This window comes from Diabrotica undecimpunctata, chromosome 7 (genome assembly GCF_040954645.1).
Source record: "Diabrotica undecimpunctata isolate CICGRU chromosome 7, icDiaUnde3, whole genome shotgun sequence".
NCBI lineage: Eukaryota > Metazoa > Arthropoda > Insecta > Coleoptera > Chrysomelidae > Diabrotica > Diabrotica undecimpunctata.
Window position 1 is genome coordinate 97,400,167 of NC_092809.1, and position 24,084 is coordinate 97,424,250.

General features: G+C 31.8%; 1 protein-coding gene across 2 annotated transcripts in view; it reads left to right on the forward strand.

Moving 5' to 3' along the window:
• LOC140445624 (alpha-tocopherol transfer protein-like) overlaps nt 1-21,117 on the forward strand; it is a 33,758-nt gene extending 12,641 nt beyond the window's left edge. The window contains exons 3-6 of one of the 2 annotated variants that reach the window (XM_072537827.1): nt 2,495-2,741; nt 8,288-8,398; nt 16,466-16,568; nt 20,883-21,117. In XM_072537827.1, the coding sequence (XP_072393928.1) occupies nt 2,495-2,741; nt 8,288-8,398; nt 16,466-16,568; nt 20,883-21,031 (610 nt within the window). In that variant the 3' untranslated portion in view covers nt 21,032-21,117. The remainder of the gene's footprint in view (nt 1-2,494; nt 2,742-8,287; nt 8,399-16,465; nt 16,569-20,882) is intronic. The other variant, XM_072537828.1, reaches the window with a different exon arrangement.
• Nucleotides 21,118-24,084: the final 2,967 nt, after the last annotated feature.

Consider the following 24,084-nt stretch of genomic DNA (forward strand, 5'->3'; position numbering starts at 1 on the left):
AAGAAATTCAGGCTTTTAAAACTGGTTAATCGTTGAAAATAAACTAAATAAAACCTTAAACAACAATAATAAACATATACTAATATACAAACAACCTAACTTACATGGAATCATCTGATATTTTGTATTATTTTAACCGAATTTAAAAAGACCAACCAACAAAGTCAAAGAATATTTATTTTAAAGCAATTTAATCACCAATACAAAAAATTAAAAAAACTCATAAATGCTTAAAAAATAATATTGAAATTATTTGTTTTAAAAGCAATAGCATACAAAATTTCAATGTACAAGGAATGATGTTTAAATTGTTTTTTTTTTAGTAGTGGATGTTAATAATACTAGGCCTCAGGCAAGCTCCAATTCGCGTGGTCACACTCCTAAACAAATTGTCAATATTTTATTGTGGTAGGTTATTTCCTTACTTTAAGAGCATTAACTTACGTAAGAGCATTAAGAGTCTAATTCTGTTTTTAAGCATATCCCACCAATGCTCTACAGGGTTAAGGTCGGGTGAGCAAGCATGTTTTAAAAAAGCGTTTGTCAGAGTACGCCATGATAAGCTAAAAGACATTCTTGAAAGAAAGGACATAGATAATAAAGATCTGCAAATAATTCTCAATCTATATTGGAATCAGAAAGCTAACATCAAAATAGAAAATGAGATATCACAAGCAATAGAAATTCGTAGAGGAGTACGACAGGGATGCATTTTGTCACCTCTGCTATTTAATGTTTATAGTGAAAGCATCTGCCAGGAAACCCTTTTGCAAACAAACGAAGGAATCGTAATCAATGGAGAGGTTGTAAATAATATTCGATACACAGACGACACTGTACTAGTTGCAAGAACAGTAGAAGAATTACAACGATTACTTACAAATATAAATATTGCCTGCAACAATTATGGCATAAGTAGGTATCAATATTTAAAAAACTAAGTATATGGTCTTCAGTAAGAACATGACACAACCAGCACATATTAGTATAAACGGCATTGAAATTGAAGAAGTATCAAGTTACAAATACTTGAATACTTCAATAAACGAAACTGGAGACCAAAACAATGAAATAAAAAGACGTATCGAAATTGCCAGTGTCACTTTCATAAAGATGAGAAAATTATTCTGCAACAGAGATATAAGCATCCCTCTTCGATTAAGAATGCTAAGGGGCTACGTATTTAAAACGCTATTATACGGTGTAGAGGCCTGGACTCTCAAGCAGAACAATATAAAAAATATTGAAAGTTTCGAGATGTGGTGCTACCGTCGAATGCTGTGAAGATAAGTTGGGTTGAAAGAGTTACAAATTTTGAAGTAATGCGAAGGATAGGAAAAGACATAGAAATTTTGTCAACAATCAAACGAAGAAAACTCAAATATCCGGGTCACCTGATGAGAGGACATAAATACGCATTACTTCAAAATATAATGCAAGGAAAAATAGAAGGAAAACGGAATCCAGGTCGTAAAAGAATGTCATGGCTGCGTAATTTGGGAGAGTGGTTTGGCTGTACCACTAATGAACTCTTTAGGTCAGCTGTAAACAAGGTCAGGCCAATTTTCGATAGGAGTGGCACATGAAGAAGAAGAAGAAGAGCAAGCATGCCACTACAGAATCTTCTGCTTCAAGGAAGTCTGCAGTGACTCTGATGGTATGTGGAGGTGCATTATTATGCATAAAAATTAAATTTTTTCCACTGTACTTTTTCAGAGTCTAACTAGAGATTCTAGAATCAAATAAATATACTTGCGAGCCATTAAAGTTGGTTAAATGAGAATTAAAAGATTTTTTTACCGACCATATTACTCCCCCCGAACATCACACTTCCTCCTCTATGTCTGTGAACAGATATGGCTGTTCCCGTTCTTGCTTGCTTTCTCGCCCTCTAAGTTGACGAATTCATCGGTCATATGATTTTACACAAATCTTGGCTTCGTCTGAAAATATAACAGTTTGCCAATTTCCAATGTTCTAGTTTTAGTATTGAAGACACCATTTTAGGCAAACCGTTGTTACTTTTTGGCGACTCTATCTTGGACTATTCTTAAGCGTTCCTAACTCCTGATACTTAGTATAGGTTTTTGACACAATGCCCTGTGTTACGCCTTTCACTGCAGATATGCTCCTCTGAGACATTCTTTGCTCTACAAGGCTAATAATCTTTCTCCTTTGGATATCCATTAACCCCACATAAGGCATATTTTCGATTTTGAAAGCGAAAATTAGTTTATTTATTTTCGTTCAATTTAGAACTAAAATAAATTATCTATACCCTGCCAAGCTCTGTTATCTGATTTTTTTATTGAATTGTTTTTTTTTTCAGTCAAAAACCGTTATTCTTCGCAAAAATCTAAACTTTTTTCAAAAGAAATAAATATTGATTTGAAATACATAGTGATTCCATACTTTTGGTTTGGTTGTGTGTACGCGTACTGACGAAATAAATGCATTATATAAATAACTTAATAACTAAATAATTATATTTTAGAGCATTCTCTCCTTTGCCAAATTTAACCCCAAAATTACAAAGAATAATTTGCGCCAGGTATAATCCAATTCCCGAAAAGTTCAACAGCGATAAGGGTGTTGCTATTATGGCCCAAATATACGAAGTGAGGCTCTGGGAAGATCTTTCGTTGGGTGATATTTTTATTTTGGATTATAAACATTTAAAGATGGGACACTTGGCCAAAGTAACACCGAAGATGTTAAGGGAAATTGCATTTATTTTCGAGGTTAGTATATATATTGTGAGCAAGTAAAAATACAACAGTTTTCATAATTTAAACACAAACGAAAAATAGTGTTTGTACTAGATAGTATATTATACCATAAAATATATATACCATCAACTTCATAGGGCCCAAGAAATGTTTTATCCAATTTCCGAACATGTCTCAACTGTGTCCTCAATATAGCTACTAATTCTACATCTTTGTATTTTCTAACTTCTTTTTTTCTCTTGTCAAAACCTGTTTTATTATCTTTTTGAATATTTGCAATCAATTTCTTAGCATTAGTTCAAAACTTTGGTTTTATAACTCTTCAACAACTTTTGTTTCAATTAGTTTCTGTATATGTATATATGTAAATATGTATATATGTATATATGTATATATGTATATATGTATATATGTATATATGTATATATGTATATATGTATATATGTATATATGTATATATGTATATATGTATATATGTATATATGTATATATGTATATATGTATATATGTATATATGTATATATGTATATATGTATATATGTATATATGTATATATGTATATATGTATATATGTATATATGTATATATGTATATATGTATATATGTATATATGTATATATGTATATATGTATATATATATATATATGTATATATGTATATATGTATATATGTATATATGTATATATGTATATATGTATATATGTATATATGTATATATGTATATATGTATATATGTATATATGTATATATGTATATATGTATATATGTATATATGTATATATGTATATATGTATATATGTATATATGTATATATGTATATATGTATATATGTATATATGTATATATGTATATATGTATATATGTATATATGTATATATGTATATATGTATATATGTATATATGTATATATGTATATATGTATATATGTATATATGTATATATGTATATATGTATATATGTATATATGTATATATGTATATATGTATATATGTATATATGTATATATGTATATATGTATATATGTATATATGTATATATGTATATATGTATATATGTATATATGTATATATGTATATATGTATATATGTATATATGTATATATGTATATATGTATATATGTATACATGTATATATGTATATATGTATATATGTATATATGTATATATATATATATATGTATATATATATATATATATATATATATATATACATATATATATATATATATATATATATATATATATATATATATATATATATATATATATATATATATATATATATCGTCCTATCTCTTCATTTCTTCATTTCCTTCCAATCAAAGCTGATTACATCTTTCAAATATGCAGAGAGATAGAGGAACATAGCTGTCGAAATAAACCGAGGGATTTATTTAAGAAGATCAAACTCTTTTCCAGAGAATTTAAATCTCAAACATGGTTTGTAATGGATAAGAAAGGTAATCTAAAGACGGATACTGACGAAATATTGAAAACATGGCAAAACTACTGTGGCGAGCTATATAAAAATAACGAGGTACCAGCAGAAAATCATTTGCCCTTTGACTACCATAGAGAAACTACTGTCATACTCGCTGAAGTCAAAGATGCAATTTAATCGCTAAAGAGAAATAAATTCCCAAGCATTGATTCAATATTAGCTGAAATACTACAATTACTAGGTAACAAAGGATTACATATCATCTATTCTATCTGTATTGCTGTTTGGCATTCAGGAAAGTGGCAATCTTATTGGTGTACCTTAATTTATATCCCGCTATAGAAAAAAAGAAACTACTACCATATGTGAAAATTACCGCACACTGTCACTAATAACACATGCTAGTAAAATCTTGTTGCTTATCGTCAAAAACAGATTAAAAACCTATCTAAATTACCCAATACTTCAGGAACAAGCGGAGTTTGTAAAGGGTAAAGGTACACGGAAACAGATCCTGAACCTGAGACAACTCATTGAAAAGTCTAGAAAATTTCAAGTACCTATGATTATATGCTTCATTGAGTACCAAAAGGCATTAGATTGTGGAAGATGGATAAATCTGTGGTCCATTTTAATCCAAATGGCCACACCAATGCACCTGGTAACACTTATGAAAAATCTGTACCAGTCCAATAGAGCAACAGTACGATTAGATCAGAAGATCTCAAACCAATTCAAGACCGAGAGAGGTGTTAAACAAGGATGCGTGTTGTCACCTACTTATTCAACATTTATGGTGAACATGTCGTGAGGATGGCTTTAGATGGAAGGGCCGGTGGAGTAACAGTGGCTGGTAGAAAAATCTCCAATTTAAGATTTGCTGATGACACTACACTTATAGCAGCAAATGAGCAAGAAACATTTAATCTCTTGCGAAGAGTTGAGTACGAAAGCAATAAAGTTGGTCTGAAAATCAATACAGCTATACATATAACAATACTCAAAAGAAAATTTAAGAATAAGAAAGTTCTCAATCCGAGAACTCTGATGGTTCCGACCTATATGTCATTCGAATTTAAACAAATTTAGTATCCACTTCGTTTTGCAATCGCTGTTACGATAAACACATTACAAAGCCAATGCTTGAATGTTCCTAGGCTAAATATAGAAAATAATATTTCCATCATGGTCAATTGTACGTAGTATATTGACGTGTAGGCAAATCATCCACTTTATCTATTCTCGTGCCTGGCCACACAATATAATACAGTATATCACAAGGTCCTATAATGAAACTTATCGACACCAGTGTAAACCTTCTTCTTCTAAATGTGCCTATCTTCTAGAGATGTTGGCGACCACATTGACCCATCTTATTCTATTCACAGCAGCTCGAAATAGATCAGTTGACTTTAGACCAGTCCACTTCCTAAGATTAGCCAGCCAGGATATATGTCTACGTCCAGGGCCTATTTTACCCTCAATCTTGCCTTGTAGAATCAACTGTAGAAGTCGGTATTTATTATTACGCATGATGTGGCCGAAGTAAGCCAATTTTCTGTTTTTTATGGTGTTGATAATTTCTTTGTCTTTTCTTAGCCTCTGGAGAATAATGTTACTTGTGTGGTGTATATATGGGACCCTAAACATACGTCGGTAGCACCACATTTCAAATACTCCAGCTTTCTACTCCATAGAGAAGGACACTAAAGACGTAACAGCTAAGAATTCTTATGCGTATATTGATACATAAAGATAAGTTGCAGAGAATCTTCCTAAGGCTGTTGAAAGAGCTTCTGGCTTTTTCAATACGAGTTTTTATTTCGTAGCTATGATTCCAAGTATCCTTAATATTGCAGCCCAAATAGCATATTTTTTCCACTCTTTCTAACGGTGTATCGCCTATTGTAATTTGGGCGTTTATGTTGGTGTTCTAATTAATGATCATTATTTTTGCTTTTGCTTCTTGCAATTTAGTTTTAGGCCGTATTTGTTACATGCTTCTACAACGTTATCCATCATCCTTTGGAGCCCCTGCGCACTATCTTCCAGCAACACTGTATCATCTGCATATCTAATATTGTTTATAAGTTAGCCATTTACAGCAACCCCATCTTCTGATTCGTCCAAGGCGTCTCTAAAGATGTAAAGAGTCCTTTTTCGACTTTGGAGATCTCGGACAGTTCATTTTCTAATCGTACTGTTGCGTTTTATTGGAGATGTAAGTTTGAGATCAGTCTTATGTCCTTACCATCGAGTCCTGATGTTTTTAGGATATCGATTAGTTTCCCGTGTGGGACTTTATTAAATGCCTTTTTGAAATCAATGAAACATGCATACACATCGCAGTTGACATCCCTGGCTCTCTGTATTAGAACTTGCAAACTAAAAAGTGCTTCCCTTGTTCCGAGTCCTGCTCTGAATCCAAATTGAACTTCACTCAGGTGTTCTTCTAATTTGGTGTATATGCGCGAGTGAATGATAGCAAGTAATACTTTAAGTACATAGCTTATCAAACTAATTAATCTATGTTCTTCACATTTTCTAGCTTTTGGTTTTTTAGGAAGTGGAATGAATATTGATAGTAGCCAGTCTTTTGGTAAGTAGCCAGTCTCTTAGATGTTGTTGAATAGTTTCGTAAGAGCTGTGATTTAGTGTGCCTCTAATAGCTTTAAAATTTCACCATGCACCTCATCAGGTCGTGGTGATTTCCCATCTTTAATCCGCTTAATGGCCATAGTTACTTCTTCGTTTGTTATTTCTGGGCCGTAGAGATTGTTTATTTCAGTCGAACTTCGTGCTGAATCTTCGAATAATTCTTGCATATATTCTTTCCATCTTCGTAATTTATCTTCAATGGTAGTCAAAATCGAACCTTCAATGTCTACAACTATGCCTATATTGCGTTTTTTTCTGGTATTCTGTACCTCTTTAATTTTTTTGTGGATATGGAAATCGTCATGTTTGCGTTGTAGTGTTTCAACTTCCGTACATTTCTGCGTCAGCCAAGTTTATTTTACAGTGCAAACCACCCAGCGCTAATATTTAATTTATTACCACGTAGCTTTTTTCTTAACTTTAACTAAACTTTTGGAACCCCAAAAGAGATTCAACAATGTTTACCCTTTTTACCCCCAGGATTTCCCCTAAAACTCACCTCGTAAGGGGGTAAAAATGCAAAAAAAAAATTTAATAAAAAATGTAGCTGAAATATTTTAAACAAAAATGTTTATTAGTACTTTTTCTGTAGAATGAACCGTTCACTCACAAACAACGCTTAAAGCGAACGTCGGTTTTGAATGCCAGTTACGCGCGCGAAATTAATGTTCAATAAAATTTGTATCAACTCAACGGTAAAAATTGGATATCTTTTGATTTAAGTGTTCTATCGACAAAAATAAAGATGCGTTTTAAAGGTAAAAAGTTCAGATTTCGTATGCAAATTTTGTATTTTGCCAAAAAGAAACTTAGATTTAATAAAGGTATTTGTATAAACAAATCGATTTGTTTGCGTTTTTACCCCCCTACGAGGCAAGTTTTAGGACGAAGACCGAGGGTAAAAGTATTAAACTTTTTTGTTTTTTTTTAGGGTCCCAAAACTAACATTCTCGACAAAATGCAGCTTGTTCGTATGATTTTTAGGGGTCAACTCTCCGACCACTGGACTATTTGTACATTTCTTCACTCGAATTTTTTCACTATTTCTATTTTTTTTATACTAGATTTTTTCGATTGTGTTTAAATTTGGATACATTCATATTAAAAATCAGAGATTTTTAGAAAAAAAAAAATAAAATGCTTCATTGAGTTTTACTAGCACGAGTTGTTTCAGTGACAAAACACTATAAATAATTGTTTATAAAAATTATTGGTCTGATATTGCTTTATTAAAATGTAATAAATGAACTGTTTAAATGTAAGTTAGAAATAAAAAAAAATTAAAAAAATGATTATCATGTAAAAATACATAAAAACTAAAAATAATATTTACTATATAAAATAAAATATTTAAACATATTATGCCAGTAAAGTTTATTAAAATTATTTATTATATTAAAATTGCACTAATATTAAAATAATTAATTTACATATATTATAAAGTTTCACATTCTTTATAGGAAGTATGGAGTAAAAGAATCCAGGAATTTCATGTTATCAATGCTCCCAGTATTGCTGAACCTATCGTTTCTCTATTTAAAAAATGTTTCTATAAAGGATTAAAAGAAAGAGTAAGTGCTATAAATATTATAAATTGTTTAACAGTTATTTTCTTATCTAGAAAACATGTTACATACCACAAATATAATACTGGTATATCTTCTTCTGCTTTCTTGGCTCTACAAGTCTAAGTGAGTCTTGGCCGCGTTTAATACTTTCCTCCACTCTTGCCGGTCTTGCGAAACAATCTCCCATGCATACTTCCATCATTCTTTTGGTCTTTTATCATTCGATCTCAGCACATGTCCTGCTCATTTTATACAATTTCACTTATTGCATCGTACTATGTTTTCGTCGTCTCCATAGACTGCTTGGAGTTCCTATGTCTTCGTCTATACTCTCCCGTTATCTCATCTCTACAAGGCCCAAAGTTCGTCCAGAGGATCTTTTCTGTTCTAAGACTAATAATTTTACTGTTTTACGCTAGGTCAGTGTTTAAGTTTTACTTTTTTGTTTTAGCTTTCCAGCGTAGCTTGGAAGTAATACGACCTATTTCCTGAAATGATTCTAGCTGCTTCATTTTTTGCATAACTGTTTTCAGCTTTTATCACTACTTTTAAGTATTTGAATTCTTTGAGAACTTCGAAATTGTAGTAATTTATCGAAATGTTTTGGCTAATTTTTATTAAACTAACAGTACATTCGGTCCTTGCATTTCGTAAGCAATTTGTTAATTCTGGTTGTGCTTTCCTAAGTAAGAATTCTAAAGCAAAGTTAAATAACAAATCGAAAAGTGGATCAAATTGTCTTAGACCCGTTTCGATATTAAACTCATCTGATGTACTGCTGTTAATTCAGATACATGCAGTATGATACGTGCGTGAAGAATCATTAGAGGAATATTTTCGAACTTCGAGTTCATCGTTTAAGAGATGCAATAAATTAGATAATTTAAAATCTTTAACATGGCATTACACGCATTACATCAAAAAACTTACGTTGTAATACGTGCACGGCCAAATCGACCGTATACATAGTTTTGGTTTTAAATTAATAAAAAAAAACAAGTAGAACTTAAATATAAACCAAAAATCTTTTATTTTAAACTTACGATACAATTTATTCATTTCATTTCATTCAATTCATTTATTTTTTGCTTTTATAGCATTCAGTACAAAGCTGGGAAGTATGTTCTGGGTATATATACTTTTGACACTGTACGCATAGGGTCATTAGGGTCTTCGTTTTTTCATCATCAAAAATAATATCTGTCTGTAACGTCTTGCTTACTATGTTGCGTAGATACCTCCGGGATGTCCAATATTTCTTTTATACGACTTCTCATAGTTACTGGTTTTTTCTCGACTACGTTCAAGTTGTGGTGTATTGAGACTCATTGCTAATGATTTCAAAAAGTTTCGGCACGTACGATGAGTAATGTTATTTTTGTCAGCAACGATATGGCTATTTATTCCAGATATATTTAAGGAAGTAAAAATAATGTTAGAGGCCATGGGCAACTTTTTCGTGACACAGAGTACGTTCCTTTTAGCTCAAATACCTCCCTTTGTTGCATTGTAAAATGTAATCGTTGTTGGCTTGTATGCATCGCCACTTTCTGGATCAATCTCGTTTTTGTAATGCATTGTTGACAATAATGTAACTATTTTGTTTTGCTTGGGCTTGTAGGATAACAAAAAAATGGTCAAAGTAACTTTAGGCACCTTTAACTTTGTGGTAAAAATCTCTGGAATTTCTTTTTTATTTTTGCGAATTGTGACCGTAACAGTTAGTTTGTGTTTATTTAGCAAGTCTAAATTGGCTAAAGGTATTGACGTAAACCAATGATCGAAAGTTACATTTCCTCCAGTTCCAGAAATTGGTTTAATTAATCTTTGTACGACTAAAGAGGCGTTATTGTCAACTTTATAGGGCCCATATGGTTGAATCACAACATACACCTCTAGATTATAAGTGTAATATGACGTGCAATTAACAAGCGCTATTATTTTGATTTCATATTTTGCAGGTTTATTTAGTATATATTGCCAAAATCTACATTTGCTGCGAAATGACTCAAGCATTTCATCAATTATCAAAAAATTCTCTTATAGGATATCGCTTATCGTACTGTTTCGGTTTCTCTCTATCATCAAGATCGTCAAAGTAAAGCGCTTGCAACAAAAATTGAAATTGACTAATTCCCATTGTAAGACGAAAAATCTCTACGCCGGTTCTCTCCTGTGACCACAGATCTCTCAAATGTAGGTGTGATGACGCAACTCCAGAAGATTGAGTCACTATCTTTCTGCTTCTATTTTTTTTTTGAAACTGCTACGGAAAATTTATTCCACAACGTCTTTTTGTCTCTTCTCACAAAACACAGACGAGTATTAAGATCTTGCTGAGTTTCGTTAAAATCTGGTAGCACTTCTTCTTCTGATTGCTCTGAATTAGAGTCGTGATCATTGTTCTTCAAAACGTCATCTTGGTCTTCAGGATGTCTACCTATCTCATTGTCACTCTCGATTTCAGCCCATATGGCTAAAATACGCTTTATTTATTTCTCGTAAGAACACATAACCTGCAAATAGCAAATAAAAAATACTATTACAAATCACCATACATGTGACTATATTTTCCACTAAAATACTAGACTTAAGACATATTATAAAAAGAACCACACACAGGGTTCACTTACCGTATTATTAACTGTAAAAAGCACACCAATATCTAAAACTGAAACTGCAACACAAATATGTTTGATACTTATGTACACGCGCACGATTAAAAGCACCGACTACAAAAATATTAAACTGTATCTCTCAAAGGCCAAATAAAACAGAAATATTATAACGCCAGTCGGTAAGGAGAAAACCGGTTGGAGCATTCTAGGAAGGCCAGTACCACCACCACTATACAAGCGGCGTCATTTTACAATTTATCACGGTTCGGTCCTTTTGACCGACACGCGTGTAGTCCCGGGTTATGGCCCTTAACTCGAGTGTTTTCAGGTGAATACTTGACTTTCCCACAGACGTGTAGGCAATTCGCAGACAAGTAATTCTCACATTTGATAAAAAATGCGAATATAGCCAATTTTAAGGTGGAACATTTGCGATTACATGAGGTCATATTTTGAAAGTATTAAAAATAAGAGGTACAAAATATTTAAACAAGTACTTTTCCGAACAACCAGTCTTTTTCAAAACCAAATTGAGTACAATTTTATATAAAAATATACATTATTAACATTTAACTCTAATGAGAGTTTTGATTAAGTAATAAAAACTATTAACTTCCCGTGTGAGGGGTTTGGAAGCAAAACTAGCAATCTCCACTTTGACAAATTTTTCAGAAAACATAATTTCTTTAAAAAATTTTAGCGTTTTATTATAGTTTAATTTTTGTTGTTATTTTTATTTTTTTGTACATTGGCTTTAGTTATTCACAAAATTAACCTAATCATTTCATTAAATTTTAAGTAATTAACAATTTAAGTTTAGACATTTCTGGTTTTGCTTTAAACACTTGATTGCCGATTTTGTAACAGAAAAAAACAATATATGAATGCAACAAAACAGACATCTTTCTTCAAACTAAATTTTTATTGACAAAATCTTAAAACAAATATTTATGGAACAAAAAAGTAAACAACCAAATCTGAAATTTCATCACAAGCATCAGCTTCTTTTTTAATATTTTCAATATTTCCTTCAATTTCTTCAGAAACAATAATGTTTTCTAGCAGCATTATTCCTGTTTAGAGCGTTATGGTAAAACTTAAGATTTTCTAAGTTTTTCCACTCTTCTCCAAAATGTTTTGTTAGGATTTAATTAACGTCCTGAAGTTTCAAGGGGTTAACTTTACGAGCCCCCAATTTAATAATATCAGGATTAATCATCCTGATCTTTTTCAGCCTTACAAACACTTATTGGTTTTCTAATATCGCTTCGATCGTGCGGCTCTCCCCAGACCAAAACGTTTCCATGTCTTAGTCCAAAATTCCATTTTTTAGTCTTGGTTAAAATAATACGTTTAATAATTGAAAACTCAAAGTGCCAAGAGGCAGTGTCTTTTATCACTCTATAGGATTCTTATTTCCAATTAACAACTTTAAAATATTTTCCCATACGAATTACTTTACCAAATTGACTGAATACCTCATTGTATTGTTCTGGCCTGATAATAACTTCTATTTTATACAACACTTGTTCGATTCTGCCAAAAACGCGATCGCTAGGAAGAAATGAGTGACCTGTGACTGGGTATATGAGTTCAATAGAATGTAAATTTTGTGGATTATCCAAAAACCATCTAGAGCATGTGGCGACTATAATGCAATTTTTATTTTGATCTCTGCATCCATCCGGAGACCAATCTCAAAGTTTTAATGCCTTCCAACTTTGTTTCATTGTTGTCGATGAAATAAAACGGAACTTACCTTACTGGATCTTTTATAAAACTCATTTTCGGTTCATGTATACATAAAAGTTTTTTGGTTTGCTTATTTTTTGACGATCCTTGTACAAAGAAAAGGTTATAAACATACAACTGTCGGCTATAGTAATCGTTTTGATTCGGGACCTTTGGCAGTACTCGATTTTCTTGACAGTCAAAGCTTATTGTAATTAAATCATCTTTAGTCTCTCGTAGTAGTGAATAAAAAGTCTTTGCTCTTAGTTTATGAACGCGTTTGTTAATAAATAGGTCTTTCTTTGTATGCACATTATTTGTTTCAACTTTGATTTGGTCATCCAATGACAAACAAGTAGAACATTCATCCGTTCGTGGTGTTCCAAACCCCAAGTTAAAACATTTGTTAAAACTATTTCGAAAATAATAATCTTTAGCTTTAAGATTGTCTGTTACCTCGTTATTAAACATTCTTTTCATTTTTTTATACTTAACTCAGACGAAAGATATTGCCTAATAGTTGTTGCGCTTTTTGTGTAGTGAGCTTCTACACATTTGAATTTTTTAATAAAATTCATCACCGACTTTTTTCTACTTTTAAACTTAAAGCTAATTCGGTTCCCTTCCTTTTTTTCCGATGGTGATTGACCCGTCATACGATAATTTTCAATTACGCCTTGAAATCTGTTTTTCTTGATTTGCAAAATATTTAAAAGTGTTGCTTGACAAACGGGAAGCAAAATACCATTTTGCGCTCTAATGAAACATTTAACTGTGGATGGTTTATTAGGAGCATGACGGTCATTTTTGGGAGTCTTCTTTTACAAGGTGTAACTTTACAAAATCTAGTAAGAAATGCATATTGGATTTGTTTATTTCGTGTGGCATAAAATGTCTTGTGAAAATCAGTAATATCTGCTATTTTTAAGCTAGCACATCGATAAGATTTCGTATTATGGTTGCATATAGGGAAATCTGAAAGTCCCACCGGTGCATATCTGTAAAAAACAAAAAATATAGTGGTAACTATTTTTTGCTGTTTCCAGTTAAATATTAAATAAAAAGTGGCAAATCTAATAAAGCAAAGATTATTATGTCAACAATTATAATATTTATATTATTTTTATATTAAAAGGAAACTTTACTAAACGTCTCTAAACCCTATCAGTTGAACACACTTTTTTGTGTCCCGAAACAAATAATAATAAATTAATAATGAAAATCCTGCAAAAATATTGTTTCTACTTTCATCGAATTTATTTGTTTCATATATTTATTTCCTACATACTGTATTAGATAAACACGCCAAACGAGCTCTTGTTGGTGGAACTCGAATAGCTTTAGCCTACATTTTCAATTTAACACCACAAAAGATAATACACCCAAAACTATTTAACTCTTAAGCAATAAATTTAATAAATACGTAATACTAGTAAGAATATATTTTCATCATTTGAAATACGTAATAATTCTCCTAGTAAAATCTTTAATAACACTCAAAGACGTTGCAATTTCTGGCTGAAGCATGTAAAACGCTGTGATCGGTCAAAATGAAGATTGCCGGTGTTGCCATTCATGGACCGATGGAGATTGCTGTTTTGTCTACTAACCCTATTTTTTTGACGTTAAATATGCACAAGATATTGAGGGTTTTGCTACACAATATTTTGTAAAGTTCTAGAGATGAACACAAAGATATAGAATGGCAGCAATAACTCAATTTGGAGAAAATATGGAGATTGCTGGTTTTGCTTCTATACCCCTCGTATGTCTTTACAGTTTAGCGTGAGCAAGCAAGCAAGCAATTTAATTAAACCCAGCCTGTGAGACATGTTCACCCCTAAGAATTACGTTCGGGTATAACAATTCATTGGAACGAGGTGTATTAACTCGAGTAAAAACAGGAGTCACTGAAGCGCGCTCCAATGCTCTACCCTATAGCACTCTGATGCGCGATATGGGCACAACTATCAGCCAAATGCTCTTCATGTGGGAGTCCTGGGTAATAGAACTCCAACATGGTTTCCTAACAGAATTCAAAACTCAGGACAGCGCATTGTCGCTATAATTCTGTTATCTTACTGTGGCTTATCCGCGAACTAAAATTGCTTACTTGGGCCCTAGGTGCCCGGGTTTTTAATGGTTTTTGTTATTATTTTTTTGTGGCTTGCGCCGGTTTTTCTTAGTAGTTTTTTGATTTTTTTGTTGGCCGAAGCCGTTTTTTGGATTTTTTTTTGTAGGATGCCTGAAACATAAAATCAGATTTAGTGCATATTAGAATAATAATTATCTACTTAAAATTAACTGTGTCCACGCTGTACGTTGCGATTGTCCACGAGTTTTTTGAGCTACGCACTATCTTCTTGGTGCGTTGTTTTTGTTCTTTTTTGTAGTGTTTCCTCTCTGGTGTTTTGTTTTCTCTCTGGTGTATTTACTGATTTTCTCTGTAGTACGTTTGGTTTTATTCTACTATTTGTTATTTGGGTCTCTTGTGCTTCCATCTGTGAAAAGCGTCATACTTCATGATCTCTCGCAATATGTGACTAGGATGGTTCTCTATCTGCGCGAAGTTTGTCTTGCTTTTTCCTTCATTATATTAGTCACTCTAATCGTATCTCAATACGTTGACTGCTTCTCTTAGGCTGCTGTTATGTGCCGCTTGTATTTTCTTTTTTGTTGTGTTACATATGTGTCCCCATGCGAGATATGCATATGTTAGTATAGGAAGAATTATACTATTTATTAATCTTATTTTGGTTTTTATTCTGAGTTTCCTTTTTCTTCCTGCTAGGCCTCTTATTGATGCTCTTGCTATGTTGGTTTTTTGTATTGTAGCGTCTACGTCTTTACTAAACGTTAAAGTTTAGCGTGACGTGGACTCTTTTGATTATATCCTGCTTCCACTATGGCCCTTCATATATTTTCTTTCGATAGCTTAGGTATTTTTATTATAAATACATAATTATGCATTTTTGATTTATAATTTATGATAAATTGCCGTCGAACTATGTATTATCTTATGTTATTTTCCATGGATATAAGTAATCGTATATTTCCATAGTTATTTGTCTGATCGTTTAAATTATTTATATTCTCATAAATACAGGGAACATCTTAAGTAAAATATTTTATTATATTTTTTTGGCATATTTAAACATAAAAAATCGTGAAAAGTAGTAACCCACTAACTTCATTATGTTTTGATACGTTTTAGGTAGCTTTAAAACTGTTTAAATACAAAAATCGTTGTTTTTAATATTAAACAATGCACCAAAATTACAATCACTATTTTTTCAACTTATTTATCCTCTACGAGCGAATTCGGTGCCGTATGACCTATGTATGACGACCTCCAGTGACGAAGAAAACCTTGATAAAGAAGATGTAAATAAGAACAAGATGGTAATATTGATCTCTAACTTCTGTCAAGGAACTGGAGCCTAAAAAGAAAAATGGGAACTCTACGAATATAATGTTTGAGCCCTATAGTCAAGAAATAATCGCCAAGACACTTGCAATTAGCTGCTAATTTGGTTATCTAATGTGACGTCTAAAAATAATTTTAAAAATCAAGATTGATTTTAAATTACTTAAATAATTTTCTTAATAATCTTCTAGTTAACATCCCATTATTAAAAAAGAAAAAATTGTTTCAGGCTTGCATTCATATGTGTGCTGATTAAAATATAATATTATATGACATTTTCTTTATATGTTGTAGATCTATCTTCACAAATCCCTTGAGGAGTTACATTTACATGTACCACAAGACATGCTACCAGTGGAGTATGGTGGTAAAGAACGATCTCTTGATACTTTATACGGTAAGTAGTAAGAGTTGAATAATAAATGTGATCAAATTATGGCTACAAAATGGCCAATTATAAGTTCGGAAAAAGCCAGTGTGATATTATTTAGTAGTTTCAATCAACGAACAGTTGATGATCATCAAATAACGTGAAGTTTAACAGGTTAAGTGCCATGAGAGGCCAACACAAACTCAACATAAAAGTTATATACGGGCCGCTTGATGCTAATGGAAACTCACGCGATAGGTCGACAGAAAATTGTGTGTAGCTCAACAGCGGTTTCTTGAACTCATTTAAAATACACGGGGACATTTCGAGCCCGGGCAGATGGTCTATAAATCATACTTGGCCTGTGCTTCTGAGATGTCAATGAGGACTCACATGGCCCTTAATATTAAGAAGTAACAATTGCGTAATTATATATTTTTTGTTATATATTCATGAAAGAACACATTTTAGGCAAAATAAGCTTTATTTTCACAAAACAAAACGTAATAACATTATATCTAAAGGACTAATTTAATTTTTTGTCATGGAATGTATGACAAAAAAACAGCCAAGGCAATAGAAATTTTTACAGCCATCACATGTCAATGAGGTGTTAATTGCTTTCCTCTGCTATGCCTCTCCTATCGGAGATTGTATATCATTAGGGCGATTCTAATTTTATTTACTGCTGTTTTGAATAATTCTCTCTCATTCACACATCAGGTGGCCTAAGTATTCAATGTGACAATATGTGACCTTCAGTGTGACAATAAAATTAAGTGCCGTGCCAATCAGGAGCTCTATCGATACGATATCGATCAACGAAGCTTTTATATTTATTTTATTCGACGACATTCTTTGGTTTTATAACATTACCGCGTGCCTTCGGCATTGTCACCATTTCGTCAGCAAAGTTTGTACTAATCATCAGCACATTTCGCTTGTCCCTCCACTTCTGAACAAAGATGTCCGAATTACTTTGTTCAGCTACATGTTCGCCTACTTTTAATGTTTTGGAAATGACGTTTTTGGGATTCTATTTGCGGTTTGCACGTAGTGTACCGATCATATAAGTTTTTCGGTGTAGAGTAGGAGTTCATGTGTGACAAAACTGTAGTAGTTATCAGTCACAAGTGTTCGTTCTTTATCAAGCATTCCATCCATAAGTTTCACCACTACATTTGTTGATACGGTGCTACCTTCAGCATGTTCTTTTTCACAATATACGTTAAAATGGTAGGTATAACCACCTTCCAGACAAAGTTTAAATAATTTTATCCCAAATTTGTGCCTCTTGTTGGCAATATTATGCTACACTGCTTGCATTTTATTCTCCCTTGAAAAGCCACTAAAGTTTCGTCAATGCACACGTTTTCTTTTGGAACGATGGTAGCCTTGAATTTATCCTTTAGTCTGCTAACCAAGGAACGATCTTCTGCAAACGGTCATCTGTTGTTACAGAATTCTTGATATTACTTTTTTGATAATATTCACATAAAGATCATTCTTTGACCAGTACGAATAAAAAGATGGAAAATGACATAGTCCCATCCATATAATTATACCCAGGATTCGTTTTATTTCGGCGACATAAGTGTTGTGCCACGCGGTAATACGTGCGCTTTTTTTTTATTGCTTTCCTGACACTGCAGGGCATAACGATTTGTTTATTCGACCTAACAAAAAAAAATCAAAATAAGTTGAACAAAATAAATTAAATATTTACCATCACGGATAAAAGATCATCATCTAAAAATAATCGTAGATTTAAAAGGCGATTTGTTGTAGAAGTTTATGTATAATTGTGTTTGAAAACCTGCAGAACTATAGTCCTTAAATGTAAATTTCTATAAATTTTTGCTGTTGACCGACCCCCAGAAAATAGCTTCATTCATTGTATTGGATACTATGAGTCTTTCTAAAATTTTCAGATTATATAGCAGTATCAACATGTTCTTCGACATTAGTATATTTTTGTTTCTTTACTGGTTAACGCCGATACTTCTTATCCCTACGGTGTGGGATTTCCGACCACACGTTTTCTATTCTGTTCTGGAATACTCAATTCATTTTCACTGTCACTAGAATCAGTTGGCTGGTACTTATCCGAAAAACATGTGTCGCCAAACTCATCTGATTCTTCATCTGACAGAATTTCTTGCCAATATTTTTCAAGTTTTTGTTGCTCTTTCTCGTATGGCTGCATTGTACCGCTCTAATCTAAGTACTAGCAAAAAAAAAAAGCAGGCCACGGCGATGTCCTTTCGCTTGTTAAATTTGCCGGCACGTTATCAACAGGAATAGACAAGTCAAGGCGTGATGCCACGTTGGACTCTCATACCCATGTTGTGATAAAAATCTTGCTGGTGGCCGCGACACTCCAACGTGGACTAATATTTTAAAAAATGAAATTTTAACCAAAATTCGCTTTTTAGAGTATTAGATTTTAATTTGAAAGTTAAAAAAAGTCATAGAAATATATTAAAAAAAGTTATCGGCTAATGTAGACAATAAAATTTTTAACATGGTGGGACTTAACCTGTTAACATGATCAAAAACATTTTTTTTAGAAGATCATAGAATTACATATTATTTCTAAGACAGAAATAAAGAAAAAAAATTGAATATTATATAGGTAATGATATGCACACATTATGAATTATGAAAATTAACGGTAATTATTATTAAGGTTGGTTCATTCAGCTCACTAAAAAGTTTATACAAAATTTAGGTAAATTATTTTTAAAATCGTATGAGAACAAGTAAAAAAACCTGACTCTTCTCAAGCCAAGAAGATTCTTCTCTTGGAAGCCTTAACGCCACTGGGACTCGTCCGAGTGAAAGCTAGAAGCCTCACTCTTCTAGCACCAGTAACTTAACATTTACTTCAAAATCCAGGGGAAAAAAATCAAAAAAAACTCCAACTAAACTAAACTCCATCCAGCACCCAAATTCAAAATAATATTAATTGACTGTTATATTATTTCTTCTTTCTCCAGCGACTAAAAATGAAATCAAAGAAAGCTCTCATTAGTTTGATTCTGATTTGATAAAACCACAGGGCGATTGGGACAGGAAAAACTAGACCGAATACTGATAATTAGTGAAAGGTTTCTTACACTTCCGATAAACTTGGAAAAATTAACCGAAAGCTACGCATTTATAAAAAGAATATTGGGATTTTACTATAAATATTTCAAGGAAGAAGAAATAAAATTTAACTTATCTTGACGAATATATTATATACAAATAGTAATGAAAGATCTCATTACATTACCGAATTGATTGGATATTGATCTCAGAAAATGTACTTAGCAGGATTTCTAACAGAAAGAATTTTGAATGTGATTAGACTGATATAATTAGGGTAAAATTATTGAATAATAAACAATGGTATTAATTTGAAACTAACAATGGTTAAAAAAAATTATTCACTTTAATTAAAATGAAACTCACCCAACGCACAATATTCCACAGTTTTTAAACTAAAGCCTTCTCTTCTTTAACTTAAATTTACTTCCGAATAAACTTAAAAATTTTCCTAACTTAAGAACCACGTGGCGTTGGTCGCTGGAGAATACTTCTTTCCCCTTCAGAGTTTGAATATAAAGTGCCTCTTTACACTTTTAACTGGTTGACTTATGTCAGTTCCAAGCTAAGCGGAAACGACAGGTAAGCAGTTTGACCAATTGATAAACATACCTTTTACCCAAAGATACGTAGATAATTTAATACAAGTCCATGTATAGTTGATTGTATACTTTACAGGCAGAATTAAGTTATTTTATGTCTCTAAGTAACGATAAAGTAATCTTATCGTTACAGTTGGATGATTATTCCGACTCTCTATTACATACTCTCTTATTTAGACTTTCTTGTTCTTAGTAGGACAGTCATAGCACGCGCTCTCTAATTAAACATATTATCCAGTACGTAGTGGCACAAATTCACCACGGCGCTATTATTCACGCTCTCGTTCTAAGTTAGGAGAACAGTACACTTTCTCTAAGAAAATGATTTTCTCTCTAATCCATAGTTAAAATTACATATATATCGCCTTAGTGTACATTTTGCTACCTACTCGATATAGCAAAGCGGTCAGTTGAACTTAGTTATTTTCAAGACAAGTTGTAAAATAAAAGTGTAAAATTAACTGTGCGGAATATAATAAAACTACTTAAACTCGCAGTCTACAATATTACTTTAACATCGAATTGTACCTGCCTCGACGAAGATTAATTAATCAGTCATTCATAAGCAACCACTTAGAAGTTTGATTCTTGTCTTATGTTGAGGACGTTTTGATTCTTGTCTTTTGTTTACTTTGTTTTTGTATTATAGAATTATGGAAAGAAAAATTGCAGCAATACAAATCTCGTTTTGATCTACTCGACAGAATGTTTGTCAACGAAGAACTACGAACGTCTCCATACAAGAATTGTGATGTATTGGGTTACTATGGCAACTACATGCAATTGGATGTGAACTAATTTAACAAATACAGATTACACAGATTTAGGAAAAGAACCTTATTGTTATAGAAAAATTTATTATGTTAATTTTTTGAAATCTAAATAAAAGAACAATTTTTTGCTGTGTGAGTTTTCTTCACCTCGTTTACTGACTTTCTTTCTCGAATGGTGTCCTTATTAACTGTGGATTTGTGACTTAATTTACTGTTGTAACGAGGACCCTTAAGCCACCGGGAACAAATGAGCGGAATTCAATTTAACCTACGTAATATTTTTTCACCCATTTTTCACTAATTTATTACCACTCTAATAATTTTTCACCACCAAACCGACCTTAGGGGAAGCGATTCTGCTGGCTTAAGGTTCAAGCTAGCAGAATTCAAAAAAACAAAACTTTTTGCTTATGGCATATTTTTTCACCCATTTTTCACTAATTTATTACCACTCTAATAATGTTGTTGTTACCAAACCACCCTTAATGGGAGCGATTTTGCTGGCTTAAGGTTAAAGCTAGCAGAATTCAGAAAAAAACTTTATGCCGATGGCATATTTTTAACCCTTTTTTTACTAATTTATTACCACCCTAATAATTTTTCACTGCCAAACCACCCTTAAGGGAAGCAATTTTGCTGGTTTACGGTTAAAACTAGTAAAACTACAAAAATAATATTTATGATATACTACAGTGATATGCTAGGTTTTTATGAATCTATTAATACACTAGTAATTATTCACTTCTTAACTACTCCTTATGAGAAGTCAATAATTCTGTTGGGTTAATATTTAAGGTAAAAATCTATTTTTACAATTTTGCTGTACTTCGCTGTACTTGTAACTGAAAGTATAAATTGCTTGCCAGGTTTTTACTAAATTTTATTCACCCTCATAATTTTTGACCCCCTACCACAGTTAATGGGAAAAATTCAACAAGCTACGCATTCACGCTAGCTAAATGCGAAATCTTTTTGGAAATACAAAAGTGTTCTGCTAGAATTTTACTATATTTTTACCAGCCTATACATCGTCTCAAAGTGACTAGTATGTATAGGGTAAGATATGCAATGCTAACATTATGGGAATTTCGCCAAGACACAGAATTTTTTTAAAGTTTTCCACATTTGTTTTGGATTGTTTCTATACCTGTTTATTTTGTTAAAATAGAACTGCTCTTTTTTTAGCTTTAACATATTTACTACATACGTCAAATAACTGTTAAAGTGAAAATTTGAATTTAAAAGTTCTCGGATAAAAATTATAGTTTTTAATAATTTTAAACAGTATTGATTTAAAATTTAAGTGCAAAAAACATAATAAACGAGCCGGTTTTCTAATTAGTATTGTGATTCACTTTTTATGTATAATTATGATTTTAATTTTGACCATATAGTTAAACGACAAGTGTTTTACGGTTGTAAACTTATATTTTGTTCCCACAATGGGGGACACTAGTGTAGGGACGTCCTCGTTGACGCAAATGTTAATAGATAATAGTGAGGACCATTTAAAAATAACTAATAATCATAGCATGACCATAAAAAATGTCAACAGTGTAGGTGCTGTCATGGAACCGGAAAAGAAAACCTTTAATTTACGCTCAGATAAGTATAATATTAAAAATATTTGGGTTTATATTGAAAAAGTAAATGTTGAAAATTTAGGTAGATTACATCCGATGACTGTTGGTCACATATTATTCAAAAAATTAAAACTTACAAATATTTCAGAAATTAAAAGCATAGGTAGAAATCGCATCAAGGTTTTGTTAAGGTCTTTACTGGAAGCAAATAATTTAGTAAATAATCAAGCATTAAAATTGGAAAATCTTAAGGCGTACATACCTAATCATTTGTTGGAAATCAAGGGTTTAGTACGGGACGTAGATACTCAGTATGACGTAGATTATTTAATAAATACTATAGAGTCCTCTTCTAAAGTTATTAATATATATAGAACTAAACGTAAAGTTGTTAATGATAATAAAGTTGAATTCATAGATAAAAAGACAATAATTATCACATTTGAAGGCAACGTTCTACCGAATTATGTTTCTTTTAATAAGGTATTTTGTCCTGTTGAACAGTATATTGGAAAAGTCGTTCAGTGTTATAAATGTCTTAGATTTGTACATGTATCCAAACAGTGTAAAAGTACACAAGAACGGTGTATTCAATGTAGTGAAATTAAAGAAACAGATCATAATTGTAATAGAGAAGTTGTATTTTGTATTCATTGTAAAAGTAGGAACCATCTGTCCATATCTAATAAATGTCCACAATATGAAAAATAGAAAAAAATAAAAAATATAATGGCTGAACATAACATATCTTTTGTAGAAGCACGTAATTACTGTGAAAAGTCCTTTTCAAATTTTGTAAGTAACAATTCCTTTGAATGTTTAGCGGAATATGAAAGGGATTTTCCTAGTTTGCCTACAACTAGTAAAATTATTCCGGTATCGAAACAAGTTTCAAATAAGCCAAATTCTGTTTTTATTCATACTGATTTAAATATTACGAAATCTCAAACAAATAAAAAAAGAAAAGTCAATTCACCAACTACACAGTCGTCTACTGAGAAACCACCGTTTCCTTTTGTTTTTGAACCTTTTTAAACCTTTACCTGTTAATCGAATTGTACCAAATTATGAAAACATTGAAATTAAAACAAATGTAACTGAAAGTCTTTCTACTTTTATATATCAGCTTTTACAAAGTATACAAACTTTTGATGATATACGATCTATAGATAAACAATTAATAGTCAATAATATTGAACAGGTATTGGAGGGTACTCTGATTAATACTAAATAAAAAAATGTCTTGTCAACCTAAGTTAAAAATAATGCAGTGGAATGCTCGTTCTGCTGTCTCAAATAAAAATAGTATGATGCATTATTTAGTAACTAACAAAATAGACATAGCTCTTATAGTAAAACATGGTTTAAAAAAAATGTATTATATGATTTTAATGGGTATAATCTTGTTCGTAATGATAGGTTGGATGGTTATGGTGGAGTTGCTATACTTATAAATAAATCAATTTGTTTTACTGAACTAAAAATTGAAAATAAT